We start from the raw sequence: 14,869 nt of genomic DNA on the forward strand, positions 1-14,869 counted from the left end.
AACTCAGAAAAAAATAAAATAAAATAAACAAGGCTCTAGCAACATGGTTTGCAACTAAAAGATGCCCCCACACACACCAGGCCCTTTGATCCAATCACCCCATTAAGGAGTACATTAAGACCCCTCCCCTGATTTTCCAGATGAAGTTACTACAGAAGTAGTAGGGAGGTCTGCAGTGCTCAGCATAGTACGAAAAACCACGGTAGTTACACTTTACCTTGGCATTTTTCTGGATTGGACAAAGCTTTGGACCACTTTTGAGGCAAGTTTATTCGAGGATCCCCCACCGTCAGGCCCAGAATAGTACCTGCAGGAATTTCTGCTGGTGATGTTACCCCTGTAACACAACAAGTGAGCAAACAACAAGCTTATAGAAAGCTATTCACAATGCAAACAAGTTTGCTGGGTTTTTTAAATCTTTTAGATTTTGAAATAAACTTTTCTTGAGCTGTGTGTGTGTGTGTGTGTGTGTGTGTGTTACTAAGTAAGGTTTGAACTCAGGACCTCAAAATATACTTCCCTTTCTTTCTTGTTGATATTTTATATTATTCAAGAAGTGAAATTTCTTGCAAAAAATACTAAACTGACATAACAAAGGCCTTTTAGCTGGGTACTGGTGGCTCATTCCTATAATCCTAGCTACTGAGAGGATCAATCTGAGGATTGATCAGTGTTTAAAGCCAGCCCAGGCAAAAATCTGCAAGATTCAATCTCCAAAATAACTAGCAAAGAGCTGGGCTTGATTGGCTGTTGCCAATCAAGCAAAGCAAGCAAGCAAGCTGAGCACGCATGAGGACCTGAATACAAAAGGCTATTTTACAATATGAATACACACACTTCTGTCAGTGATAACTACCAAGAGTTGTTAAGTATAGCCTGTAACATGGATCCTAAGCATTAATTTCAGGTCAATATCTGACATGCATTTGTCTAATGTGAGAATGCCAGGGTTTTAGAATACTAACTCACTGCTGTCTTGTTTCCTAAAAAGCAGGAATATAACACTTTATTCACTAACTTCAAGCAACTCTCTCTTACTGACTTCTCTTGCTACATCTTAGTTAGCAGCAAGACTGAAAGTGAACAGCACTTACCAGAGGCCCAATGCTAAACCCTCTCTTAACTTGCTTGAACATTTTTCCCTTCCTCCCCAGTACAGCCCAGCATTCCATCTTTTTTTTTCTTTTTCTTTTTCTTTTTTTTTTTTTTAACTAGTCTTGGGCTTGAACTCAGGGCTTAAGCATTGTCCTTTAGCTTCTTTGGCTCAAGGTTAGCACTCTACCACTTGAGCCACACAGCACCACTTCTGGCTTTTTCTCTTTATGTGGTACTGAGGAATCAAACCCAGGGCTTCATACATGCTAAGCAAGCACTCTACCACTGAGCCACATTCCCAGCCCCAACATTCCATCTTTATACCTCCTAATAATTCAAACACAGCTTCTTGTCTTCGATGAAGGGAAACGCTATCAGGGTTCTTACAGGTGTCTACCCACCAGCTGTGGGGTGTCTTCCCTGTGTCCTCTTCCTCCTGAAAAACAACATCTCCCCCTCAGCAGAGAAATATATATCAGACTAATAATTATGTCTGGGACATAAGACCAGCCTCAGTCCTTTTGTTCCTGAATGTGAGAAAGGTTGTTTTATGAGTAGTAGGCAAGTTGCTACAATTTTCATAAAGTAATTACTATCAGACTACATACTCTTCTAATTAGACACAGGAACACAGACTTACACTTACTTCAAGAGTTCATATACTAGAGAGACTAATTCTCAGAGACTAATTAAGCTACTTCACACTTCATCTCTCTCACACACTCATTTCGGTAAGAGAGCCTTGATCATCTCCCACTGTCGCCGTCTTCAGCACCTCTAATTTAACCAATAAAACGTTCCTTACCAAAGGACAATCAAGCCAGTACCTGTCAAAGAAACCTTTGGATAAAGGATATATAACTATGCATAGCACCTCACTTACATCTGTAGACAATACTAGAAATAGAGCAACGTTTCAAAGAGCATTTTAAGTAATGAGTCCATGCAGGAAAACTGATACACAACATGATATGAGCTGAGTTCCTACAAATTTGGAAGACAGATGCTGCTCACCTCACAGACCGCAGCTCTAGAACCAAACTTGCAAAAAGATTCAAGTGTTGGCTCCACAGCTTACTAGCTACCATGCAGCACCTCATCCATGCCAGCTGCTATGAGCACTGGGCACAGACAGAACAAGGGACCAGCCATGCCCTTGTCACCATGAAACACTCAGTCCAGTGAGAGCTGGATATGGCATAAAAATAGACAAAGCTGTACACATAAACTGAGGAAATATGAAAATGCTTATGAAAAGAAGAGCAGGGACAAAACTGAACTTGAAGACCAAGAAAGGATGGCAGAGGGAGGTGAGAGAGATGGAATGAGACACACTGCAACTTGAACAATGAAGATCTAGCTGCAGGAGGAGGGGACAGAATGTTCACAGGCAGGAAACAGGTACAGAAGTGCTGGCGGAGGCTTCAAGAAGTGAGTGAGATCAGCTAGAACCTGAAAGGCCACAGTGCAGGGATGTGGAGAGATGCAACTGCAGAGGTGAGGGAACCTGTGATGACACAGGTCCACGGAAGGCGCCATGTTTTATCTTAAATAGGAGAAGGTATTACAAACACTGAGAAAGCAGCAAAAAGTGGAAAACGGGGCTCAGGATATAGCTCAGTGGCAGAGAGCTTGCCTAGCATGAACAAGGCCCAAGGTTCCATTCCTAGCGCGAGAAAAAAGAAATGAGAAATTTGTTAAAAAGATCACTCTGCCTCCTGCATGGAGATGACTGGAGAGAAAGAATAAAGGAGAGAATTCCTGCAGCTGCTTCAATAATGTAGGCCAGAGACAACTGCGAGGCAACGACAGCCAAAAGTTGTTTCTGCCTTTCTGTTTTTGTTTTGGTCAGTCACAGGGCTTGAACTCTGGGCCTGGGTGCTGTCCCTGAGCTCGTCAACTCAAGCCAAGTGCTCTACCACAGGAAGAGCCACTTCCTGTTTTCTGGTGGTTAATTGGAGATAAAGAGTCTAATGGGTTTTTCCTACCCTGGCAGGCTTTAAACTGTGATCCTCAGATCTCAGCCTCCTGGGTAGCTAGAATTACAGCTGTGAGCCACGGGCGCCCAGCTTGTTTCTGCTTTTTAAAGCCTCATTCTTCTAAAAGTTCAAAGCTCCATTAGCTTATACAGCCACATGAAATCTGTGGGCACAGCACTGAGAAGTTAACTTCTGTAGAACAGTCAAATGAGCAGGATCTGAACCCAGCTGGGAGGATTCTGAATCTAGTCTGCATGCTCTAGAACTGCACAGTCCAACACAGCAGCCAAAAAGCCACAAAGAGCTGCCTGAGTTTAATTCTACGTGAAAATTAAATAAAGGTACAAATTCAGTCAGTCACTCCAGTCACATTTCATATGGCTGTGACTAAACACACTGGAAGGCGTGGGATGGTCATACTTGCAGAGCATTCTATAACAAGTTCAGAGCTAGACATGCTGCTGCTATTAACCTTTTGGGGGGAATCACAGAAATAGACATCTCACAAGTCAAACACTCAAAAGCTAGCATCCAACTCAGGAATTTTAGGGATACCTCACTTCCCACCCATGAGGAAGAGATTAAAACCCTTACACAAGACACAACTGCAACAACAGGTTGTGCAAATTAGAAAACAACCCAGACTTGGTCTTCTAGAAATAAAAGATAAAAATAAGCCAGGCCCCAGTGAGGCTGAGATCTGAGGATTATGGTTTGAACCCAACCTGGGCAGGAAACTACGTGAGACTCTCATCTCCAATAAACTACTCAAAAAAGTTGGAAATGATGCTGCATCCCAAGTGGTAGAGCACTCACATTCAGGCAAAGATGCTCAAGGTCAGAGCCCAGCCCCAGAGTTCAAGGTCCAGAAATGACAATCAATCAATCAATCAATGGTAGTAAGTGGGATATAAGCACTTAAAAGCCATGATTCAACACGTTATCAAATTATATATAAGATGAAGAAAAAAATGCCTAAAATAAAACATGGCAGTCCCATTTAGTCTTACAGTGTGTACAGAAGCAGCTTTGAGAGCCTCAGTTAGGATGGAGTGAGAAAGGGGACCAATCAGCCGGAATCTGTTCATCTCCATCGTCAAATCACTGAAAGAGAAAAAAGATCACAAAATGGGAATGTCCCTCATATATGTCTGTGTCACAGGCAAAAATGGAGTGAATCTCCATTGAAAACATTCAGTAGGTTCACAGTGGATTCAACTCATACCTGATTATGATGCCAGTGGCTGGAGAGATCCAAGAACATGGTTGGCAGGGATCTCTAGTTCCATCACCAATAATTTTTTTAATTGATTTCAAATTTTCTTCATCATCTTTCCTTTTTCTTTTCTTGCCACTTTTCTTATCAGCCAGTTCAGATTGGCTTTTCTCGAGGGATGGTGTTAGAAGTGGGTCAGGGATGCAGATATTTGATTGGATGGGTTCTGAACACAGGCACACTGTTTTTATCTCCTCTAATATATCCTAAGGATACATTTAAACATTTACTTTAAATTTCTGAATTTAAATGCAGTATTGCAATTTTGCTGGCTTCCTTTAGACATTCACTTTTTTGTTGTTGGTGGTGGTGGTGTGGGGCTTAAACTCTGGGCCTGGACACTGTTCCTCAGCTCTTCAGCTCAAGGCAAGCGATCTACCGCTTGAGCTACAGCGCCACTTCCAGTTTTCTAGTGGTTTATTGGAGACAGCAGTCTCAAGGTCTTTTCTGCCTGGGCTGGCTTTGAACCTCGATCCTCAGATCTCAGCCTCCTGAGTAGCTAGGATTACAGACGTGAGCCACCAGTGCCCGGCTAGAAATTCATATTTTTATCCATTCACGAATCAAGCCAAATTTGCCATAATAAAAAAGTTTTTATAGGTGGGTGCCATAAAAGACCCTATTTGAAAATAACCTAATGGGAAAGGGGCTGAAGGCTTGGGTAAAGTGCCTAATCAGCAAACTAAGTGCAAGGTCCTGAGTTCAACTGCCAAAGTTTTTTTGTTGTTTTTTTTTTATTTCCAAATACAGCACAACACTTGAAACAAAAAGATAATAAAGTAAATGTCAAATATTACAAAAACATGACCAATATTTTTTCAAAGTTTAAAATAGGGAAAAAAAATTTACAGTCTGCAATAGAAAAGCCGTACAAATGCTACAAAAGAGAAGCTAGGTAAATGCAGAAGGAAAAATCACCAGAATTACTGAAAATAGCTTCTCATTATGAAAATGGACTATCACGTATAGCTGGGCATCTGTGAATGAATCAGGGCATGATGGAAGCATTAGCCCAAACAATTTAAGCTCATTATTCTTAATAAGCTTTGGTTCTACTTTTGCTTATGACTTAAAAACCAGAAGATAAGATTTGCCTCCTTCAGCCAGGTGCTGGTGGCTCACACCTGTAATCATAGCTAGTGATGTAGGAGGCTCAGATCTGAGGATCATAGTTTGAAGCCAGCACGGGTAGGAAAGACCGTGAGACTCTTATCTCCAATAAACTACTCAGAAAAAGCCAGAAGTGGTGCTGTGGCTCAAGTGGTAGAGCACCTGCCTTGAGCACAAACAGGCTCAAAGATAGCACTCAGGCCTTGAGTTCAAGGACTGGCCAAAAAAAAAAATTTGCCTCCTTCAACAAGATGGAAGAGGTCTGGAGATCTAATTATGTATGAGGTAATGCATGTGTTAATTGATTTGATATAGTGATCATTACATAATATACATCTATAACAAATCATCACATTGTATACCTTGAATATATCTTCTTTGTTAATTAGATATTTTAAATAAAAGTCTAAAAAAATTGAAATTCTTAACTTGCTTCATTCAATATACACACAACTTTCCCCTCTATATTCTAACATCCAACTATCAGCCAAAGTTTTATCTCCTTGAAAGTCCTATGACACTGATTTTCAGTAGTCATTAAGGATTTTACAGAAAGATGGAGACAGAATCAAAGAGATTATACCTGTTTAAGAGTTGGATGAAGCCAGATCCAGAGCTGCCTGCTCTCACACAGATCACCAGGGACCCTCACAGAATTCCAAATAAATGTAACAGGCCCGAGCATTCCTCCAGGGTATTTATTTGCACGGTAAAGCATGAGGCTCCCTTGGCGCCTTCCAGACAAGCAGTGAACTGCAGCAAATGTCAATCCTGACACAAACACAACAACATGATCCAAATGCTGAGACCTCAGTATTATTTCCTGACAGTCACAGTACTATTTATTGTGGTCTCCATGAGGGATGAACTGTTGGTTTTTATCATAGCTTAGAGGAAAGCCTGGCACACAATTAGTGCTCAAGAAAGATTAACTAAATGGCTAGGAGCCCGTGGCTTACACCTGTAATCCTAGCTACACAGGCGGCTGAGATTTGAGGATCACAGTGCTGGAACTTGGCCTGGGCACTGTCCCTGAGCTCTTTTGCTCAAAGCTATTGCTCTACCACTTGAGCCACAGTTCCACTTCCAGCTTTTTGTGGTTAATTGAAGAAAAAGAGTCTCACAAACTTTTCCTGCCCAAGCTGACTTCAGATGGTGATCCTCAGCTCTTAGCCTCCTAGTAGCTAGGTTACAGGCATGAATCATCAGCAACTGTCTTACATGAGACTCTTATCTCAATTAACTGAGGGGATTGGAGGGGGGATGATGACGATATAGGACTGGAAGGGGAGGGACAAAGCTGTAAGTAGAGCTGTGGCTCAAGTGGTAAGTTTTAGCCTTGAGCAAAAGCTCAGGGATAATGCCTAGGCCCCATGTTCAAGCCCCAGGATTGGCACAAAAAAGAAAAAGGGATTTACTAAATGGATGACTTACCAAGGGTTTTGAGATATTTCCTGCTTAAGTTCATTCCAGCAGAATAATGGTTCTGTCATTTTTATTCTTCACAATGTTATAAAAAATTTAAATGCCACCCATTTTACCTTAAATAAGATATGATTATTACCTTGAATAAGATATTATTCCCCATTACTTATTGGGAACAAACATAATAAGTATATTTATATGCTTACATATATATATATATATATATATACACATATTTATATACATTTAATTCCAAAATGTTTCTAATAGACCCTTATTTGTAAAGTGAATAAATACATAAAGGCTAAAAACAGGACTCAGATTGATGGCAAGATTACCTGTATCTATGCTACACATCTGAGAAAGTGCCTTCAGTATTTCTTCCTCTTTGCCCTTCAACTCCAGACAACAGTAGTAGGATAAATCCTGCATAGAGGAAACACAATTAAACTCCTTAGAATCTGTATGGGGCAAAACTGATAAGAAGCCAAAAGCCATATCAAGAAACCTGTAGAAATCTAAAACCCAGAACAAATTATCAAAGCGACCTTTTCGAAAAATCAAAATTGAAAACCTAGACATTCTTATTACATTTGCATATCTTTTTAAAACCTATCTGATTTAAATAAAAATGAATCTCCCTTGAAGATATACATTACAGGATTCTACGGTTCAGCAAAGCTATATTTTATCCAGATTATAAGCAAGTTCAAAATAGGGCAGAAAAAACTGCTTCTTCTCAATAAAGATAACCATTCCCAAAACCCACCTAAGGTAAGAAACCAGAGTAAAAAAAGCAAGATTCTACAAGCAGAAAAGGTCAGATAATATGATGTTAGGAAAATGAACCCTTAGATATGTATTTAAAGGTATTTTTCTTTCATGCATTTGTTTCTAATGCATTTATAAGATTATTTCTTTGTTGCTTTGTATGTCCCTCCCCCACAGTATAACCCCTGCTTTCACTATATTTGATGTCGGTATAATTTGTGGAGGAGATGGGGAAAAACACGTCGTTTAAGGATACAGGTGGACCCGTTGCAACAATGAGAAGTATAAGTTGTCATGTCGAACGAAAATGAACTTTACAACTTTGGTGTGGGGTGGGGGGGCGGGGCGGCTTGGGCAGAGCTGGGAAGGGATGTGAAGGGTAAACAAAGGAGGAGGCTGCAATGCTTGATAAGAAATGTACCTTGCCCGTGTAATTGTAACCCCTCTGTACAGTATGTTCACAAAAAAAAAAATTTTAAAAAAAAGCAAGACTCTAATAAATTCTACATTATTGGTAAGATTGCTCACTTTGGTCCTAACAGAAGTCATCAAGATTAAGGGATTAGGAACCACTGAGCCCTGAGGCACGATGTTACAAGTAATTTACCCCATCCGGATCATAATATACACCTGTGGCTGAGCAACGTACAAGAAAGAGAGAAAGTTAAGACTTTACCAATGTTAAGAGGAAGAGACAGGACTGAGTTAGGGAAGCCAATGTTGAACCAGTGAGTTAACAGCACTCTCAACAACCTGACAAACCAACACTACGATTCCCTTATTTTGCAGGTAAGCACCAACAAGGCACAGAGATAGTTACTCTCCAAAACCATATAACCAAGTAAAACCAGCATTCAAGTCAGGCTCACTGATTCCCAAAGCAGACTCTGCCACCACACCTTTGATCACTTTCAGTAAATTGGACAACTGAAATTAAGAAAAAAATCGTACTGTGACTCTGACAAAGTCAGATCAATCATTGCCAACACTAGCACAGAAAAATCTTCCTACCAATAAACTCACTCTCAGTTAACAGTGGTCAGATGAATCTCACCCAGATTTGTACAACTGCGTAACAGCAGAGAACAATTGTCTGGAGTCAGATGACCTGGCTCAAAGTTGAACTTCACCACTCACTGGCTGTGTTGTACACTCACAGGTAAACTACCTAACCTCTCTGGACCTGTCTCCACCTGAAAGATGAAAATAATACTAACTACCCACTTAATCACAGCACAACAACTATGTAACCCACTCACTTGGGACTATAAAACAACACACCAACACTCTAATGTGGCACCATCACAAGCTTCAATTAGGTAAATGGCCATGAGGAAGGACCTCTCCTGTTCCCAGGCTCCAGAAGTACCCAGAGCCCATTGCAAATTGACACTTCCTGTCATACAGACTCTTCACCCTGAACAGCTCTGTTCAGTTGTTGTTTTTAAGATGGATAACCTCAAAGATAGAACGATGGCAAACCAAGAACTATTCTAAAAATTGATACTGGATTTCCAAGCCTGATGTCACCACTTCTGATAGTACTGATGTAGGCAGTAATACAAGATCAAGCTCCTATGAATACATGTTTTATATTTCCTATGGAATGCTGCAAATATTTCCTTCTTGGGATATTTTTCAGTTATCTGCATTAATAGTTTAACTGACTATAGCTTCCTTTTGGGGGGAGGGTAATATGTATGTGCTACTTCAGATATTAGTAAATGACTTTTTTGGAGGGGTTTATTTTAAAAACAGTTACATTAGCTAAAACCTTGTAAACAAATGTTCAAACCCCTCCAAAAAAAATTAGCATTGGAAAGAGGCTAAACAAAAATAAAAACAGGGCTGGGAAGGTGGCTCAGTGGTAGAGCGCTTGCCTTGCATGCTCAAGGCCCTGGGTTCGATTCCTCAGCACCACATAAGCAAAAAGAAAAAAGCTGGAAGTGGCGCTGTGGCTCAAGTGGTAGAGCACTAGCCTTGAGCTGAAGAGCTGAGGGACCGCGCCCAGGCCCAGAGTTCAGGCCCCACAACCGGACCCAAAAAGAAATAACAATTAAAATTTAAAAAGTCTATTTGATAGGGTATACCTGAAGGAGGCAAAGGTTTGTCATGGCTCGGTAGCAGGCCCGGTGGCTCTTCACTGTCGGCCTCTCTCCCAGGCAGTAGCCCCATTTCTTCACCATGTGAAAGCGCTTGGCATGCCAGATATGAGTTTCTAGCCATCTGTTCTTCTTTTGTCTACGGTTAAACTCCAGTGTCCGGTTTAGGTGACATCTTCGAGCTTTATGACTTTTGTTTTTTGAGTGTTCTTTTTTCTGATGTACAGCCTTCTCTGCCTGCAGAATAAAAGAGAGTCAGATCCTAGTCTGTAAGTGCCTCATGACAAGATGTCAGGAATTCAAACAAATAAACAGTATTTTGCAGACTTGTTTGTTTCAGTTTTAACTTAGTTTCTCCTATGCAAGAATGTAGTCAATGGAACGGAGAGAATGAAGACAATGGGAACAATGAAGGTTTTAGAGAAAAGGAAGCCTAAGAGGGAGACACCATTCTAATGTTCACTCACTGCCAAGCTTCATCCTTTAGCAATATTAGAACACTTATAAAATGTTAACTCAGTAAATCTAAGTTTAATGTGGCTATTAATAGTGATCAGAAAATAAATCAAACACTTCTTGTCGTTTAACCTGCTTAATCTTAACCTGTAACTAAATGAAAAACTTTAAGATCAAAATATAAAAATGGAAAATTAATTAGGCTACAGACAGGTTGCTAAATGCAATCACAAATTCTTTTTTTTTTTTTTGGGTCTGATCGTGGGGTTGAACTCTAGGTCTGGGCGCTGTCCCTCAGCTCTTCAGCTCAAGGCTAGCGCTCTACCACTTGAGCCACAGAGCCACTCCGGCTTTTTTCTTTTTGCTTATGTGGTGCTGAGGAATCGAACCCAGGGCCTCAGGCATGCAAGGCAAGCGCTCTACCACTGAGCCACCTTCCCAGCCCTGCAATCACAAATTCTAATACTTAGCCTGCTAACTTGGATTAATTAGGAAGGATAAAGAGGGCTAGATAGTGATTAAACCAAAAATTTACAAAAATAAGGTTTTCTGATTTTAGTCTTAGTGAGTTCTTTTGGGTCAACACTTCTCAGGCTCCTCTAGGAACTACTAACTTAAACATTTGCACTGAGTGGAATTCCCACCTCCTTCTGGGCCATCTCCCGTAGCCGTCTAGGAAGACGTTTGACATTGTGGCTCATAGCTCTCCGCCGCATGTGCCGCGGTAGAGTCTGGAACACCAGGGAGTTAGAAGACTTCTGGGTCACAGCTTTTACCATAGCACTGATTTCAGCAGCCCGCGCTTGAGCAAAAGTGGAAGCTGTCAAGAGAAACATCAATGCCATTAAAAATGAGTGCTGAATCAAGCAGCTTTCTTGGATTTCATAGGGAAGACAAATCTGAAGTATGTGAGCTTATAGTTCAGCCACCAGCCTGACCCTCATTAAACACAGGTTATTTCTGTCCCCTAGTTTTCTGTAAAGATTTAAATATTGTGTTTTATTTTTCTGATGGAAAAAAAAAAACTTTACAAAGGGTTCTTAAAAACAAGGAATATATAAAGATGTATATATACACACACGTGTAGTGTATATATATGTATAATGTATATTTGTGCATATCTGTAATACATACATATATAATACAATCACAATCATTTTGAAGTGCAGCAATCATAGGAAAGAGATTAATATTGGTTTTGATTCCATGGGATTTTTCATCATTTTTTCTGATTTTTCTAAACACATAACCATTCTGATTTTTAAAAAGAAGTAGTGCTGTAGTGCAAAGTGCTAGCCTTGAGCAAAAGAGCTCAGGGACAGTATCCAGGCCCCGAGTTAAAGCTCCATGACCAACACACACACACACACACACACACTTCCAGAATGCTGGAAAAAACTTGTGAGTTCATCCAAGAAAGCATGGAGAGACTAGGAGGCACATCTACAGTGTGTGCAAGGGACATGGCTTACATGTCAATAGAGATAAGGGTGACAGAAGATGAAGCTTGCAAGGGCCTGGAAACAAAGGTCTCGGTTGCTGCAGAGCACATTCTCTAAGGGAGAATGCCTCTCCCTTCCTCAGAGAAGGGAGAGAATCTGAAGAAGGAGAGCCATCACACCTAAGGCAGTTATACCCAAATACCCAAAGACCAGGCTGAAGGTGAGAAGGGCCCAAATGGATGGCAGAGCGGGAAAGTGAGGGAGGGAAAGCCAGATGGTAGGGAGAGCAATTTGTTGGCACAATTGGCTGTTGGAGAACCAAAGAGCTCATAAAACTGAATCAGACTGCACTTCCTGACAAATACTCACCGGTTATATACTTGGGAATTTCCTGAGAGGTGCCCTCCAGACTTGCTTTCCAGCCTCCCTTTTTCTTAAACATAACTTTAGAGGAAGACTGCTCATTCATATCAGGCTCAGGAAGCAAATGGGGGGTCATCTTAGTTTGTCGCTGTCTTGAACTTCCAGAATGAGACTCTACAACATTTTCAAAAAGAAAACAAAAATAAATACAGGACTCTTACCAGAAATCAGGACTAGAGTGGAAAACCAATTAACTTTTTAATCCTACAACCACCCTATAAAGTAGCTATTCCTATTTCTTTTTAAAGAGGATACTGAGCAAGGAGGTTATTCTGTATACTTGTCCAAGGTCAAAGCTAGTAGGCAGCACAGGGTGATCATGTCCATATGGCAAATAAAGATCCCTGAACTGAAGAAATACAAGGAAATTTTCTCCATTATATATTTACAGTGCAAAAGGAATTTCCAACCGAATCTCTTTGTTATAGTTTGAATGTTTATGGCTCCCCAAATTCAAATGTTGAAAACCTAACCAGTAAGGTGACTATATTGGAACGTGGAAGCTTTAGGAAGTGATCAGATCATGGGAGCCCTTATGAAGGTGTCATTATGAAAGAGGCTCTGCCATCTAAGGACACAGCCAAAAGCATCTACAAACCAGGATACAGCCCTCTTCATATTGGATCTACTGCGTGATCTCAGACTTACCCTCAGAACTTTTAGACATAAATTTGTGATTTAGAAGCTGCTAGTTTTGGTATTTCATTATAGAAACCTGAATGTGATACTCCCTTGAATACTACAATCCACGTAATTTTGTATATTTGGTCTTATACTAATTATCTGGCACCCTCAAGTCAGAAAGCACTATTAAAGAAAGAATACAAAGCAAATCAATCCTTGTAATCATTGAGACTTTAAGCTAACATCAGATACTAGTCTGTGAAAGGGAAGAGGTCAGTGGAGAATCTTACAGCTTACAGTGTTCTTGCTTATTTCCACTGGGGTATGAATTATTAAGCCACTATAATCCTGAAATGTTATATGGTTTGTCACTGTTAATTTTTTTGTCGGTCTTGGGAATTTTAAATAAGGTAATATCTGTGAAAAACTTATCACACAACTGTACGTATGGTTAAAGTGAGCCACGGTGAGTGCCAGCAATAAGCAAAAAAATGAAGGCACTTAAGGCCCTGAGTTCAAGCCGCAGTACCAGTTCAAGCCCCAGTAGGGGAACCCTAGAGCCCCTTGGGAACTATGACTGGGTTCAGAAAGTATGAGTGGATAGTGTATGGAGAATGCCTGATGCTAGAGGAAAACTGCTGGTTGCGTGATTGCATACCTTGTGTCTCCATAATGCTGCTGTCAAAAGACAAGGTGAGCGTCTGTGTGTATGCATCTTACTGCTTCCTGATACCCTGTTATCTGCTGAAGTCTGAGGATTGCAGTTCCAAGCCAGGGAGGTCATAAAATTCCCCTTAGACTCTTATCTCTAATTAACCACGTAAAAGCTAAAGTGGAACTGTAGCTCAAAGTGGTAGAACACTAGGTTCAGCAAAAGAGCTCAGAGACAGCGCCCAGGCCTTAAGTTCAAGCTCCATGGTCAACCAAAAAAAAAGCAGAGGATGGAAAAGACTCCTTCAGTTTAATCAAGTCATCACATCAACTAAGCTCATTCCTCATCTCCCGTGATGATAGTAAATATTATTTAGCATTGCATGGGCAATTCTTCATCCACCATCACAGCAGCTGCTAGACGGAACCGGCAACCTACTACCTCCACAGAAGCTTGTCACCTATCATGGCTGTCTTCAATTGCTGGATCTGTATCTAGATCTTTTATGAGTTTAAATCTAAAATCTATTTAATTGACCCATGGGTCAAATTCTTTACACTCTGTGTTTGCTGTCTTCCCAAACTGGCTTTTCCTTCTGCTGTGCCAATGAACACTATCACCTTCCTACCACTTTCTAAAGGTAAAACCAGCACACAAGTAAGGTACAGATATAATGACTACTATAATTCTCTTGGAAAGTATAAAAGTATAATCTAATAAATCTTAAGGTAGAAATAAAATACATCAGCTCTAAAGTATGAATAGCCATACTGAAGTACCTATGTTCTATAAAGCCTCAGTGAAGACTGAATTAGCAAATACTGAAGCTGTGCTCCTTGAGGAAATTATCTATCCTATCATCTACACACCTTTTTGCCTAGCTATCTAAAGAGTCTATCAATCTCACAGAATTATAACTTTAAACCCTAAAAATAACCTATGATGGTAAATTCTGTTTCTAAAAGGCCAGTCCAAGGCTGAGATGTTTAAACCCTAGCAGAGCTGACACATCTTGCACCGCACCACACTGCCTTCTATGAACTCCACACCCCAGCCATCTCTGCATGATAGCAGACACAAGAAGGCAATGGGAAACTTCTGCACAGAGCAATTTGCATATACTCCTGCTCCCTGCATGTCTAGGAATGATCATCCAAGTTCCATGAGCACTGACTTGAGGGCTACAAATAAACTTTAGTGAGTAAGCACTAATGCGTAACATTTGAGAAAACATCAGCTCATGTACTACTCATTTAATAACTACTGAAGAGTTGGCAAAAAGCAATTTACTCTCAATGGCAGTGGCAAGAACAGCATGTGCGCCTTACCTTGTTGCTGAGCTTGGAAAGGTCTGCCCCCTCCATTATGGTGCTTTACACCTCTCTGTGCCACAAAGCCAGAGGACAGAGTGACGTTGGTGGGCTGGTTTCTCATTTTCTTAGCATGTTTTCTTTCCTTTGCAGTAGACATGTCTGGAAAGGGAATATTTTATACTGTTAGAACTCTCATTCAAA

General features: G+C 40.6%; 1 protein-coding gene across 1 annotated transcript in view; it reads right to left on the minus strand.

Moving 5' to 3' along the window:
* Pop1 (POP1 homolog, ribonuclease P/MRP subunit) overlaps positions 1 to 14,869 on the minus strand; it is a 35,639-nt gene that overhangs the window by 15,513 nt on the left and 5,257 nt on the right. The window contains exons 2-11 of the mRNA XM_042672995.1: positions 14,684 to 14,827; positions 12,026 to 12,193; positions 10,859 to 11,034; positions 9,747 to 9,995; positions 7,224 to 7,311; positions 6,044 to 6,231; positions 4,300 to 4,556; positions 4,085 to 4,178; positions 1,420 to 1,531; positions 218 to 337 (exon numbers count right to left, since the gene is read on the minus strand). Of these exons, the coding sequence (XP_042528929.1) occupies positions 218 to 337; positions 1,420 to 1,531; positions 4,085 to 4,178; positions 4,300 to 4,556; positions 6,044 to 6,231; positions 7,224 to 7,311; positions 9,747 to 9,995; positions 10,859 to 11,034; positions 12,026 to 12,193; positions 14,684 to 14,825 (1,594 nt within the window). The 5' untranslated portion in view covers positions 14,826 to 14,827. The remainder of the gene's footprint in view (positions 1 to 217; positions 338 to 1,419; positions 1,532 to 4,084; positions 4,179 to 4,299; positions 4,557 to 6,043; positions 6,232 to 7,223; positions 7,312 to 9,746; positions 9,996 to 10,858; positions 11,035 to 12,025; positions 12,194 to 14,683; positions 14,828 to 14,869) is intronic.

The sequence above is a fragment of the Dipodomys spectabilis genome, unplaced genomic scaffold (genome assembly GCF_019054845.1).
Source record: "Dipodomys spectabilis isolate Male_0828 unplaced genomic scaffold, ASM1905484v1 ptg000783l, whole genome shotgun sequence".
Classification (NCBI taxonomy): domain Eukaryota; kingdom Metazoa; phylum Chordata; class Mammalia; order Rodentia; family Heteromyidae; genus Dipodomys; species Dipodomys spectabilis.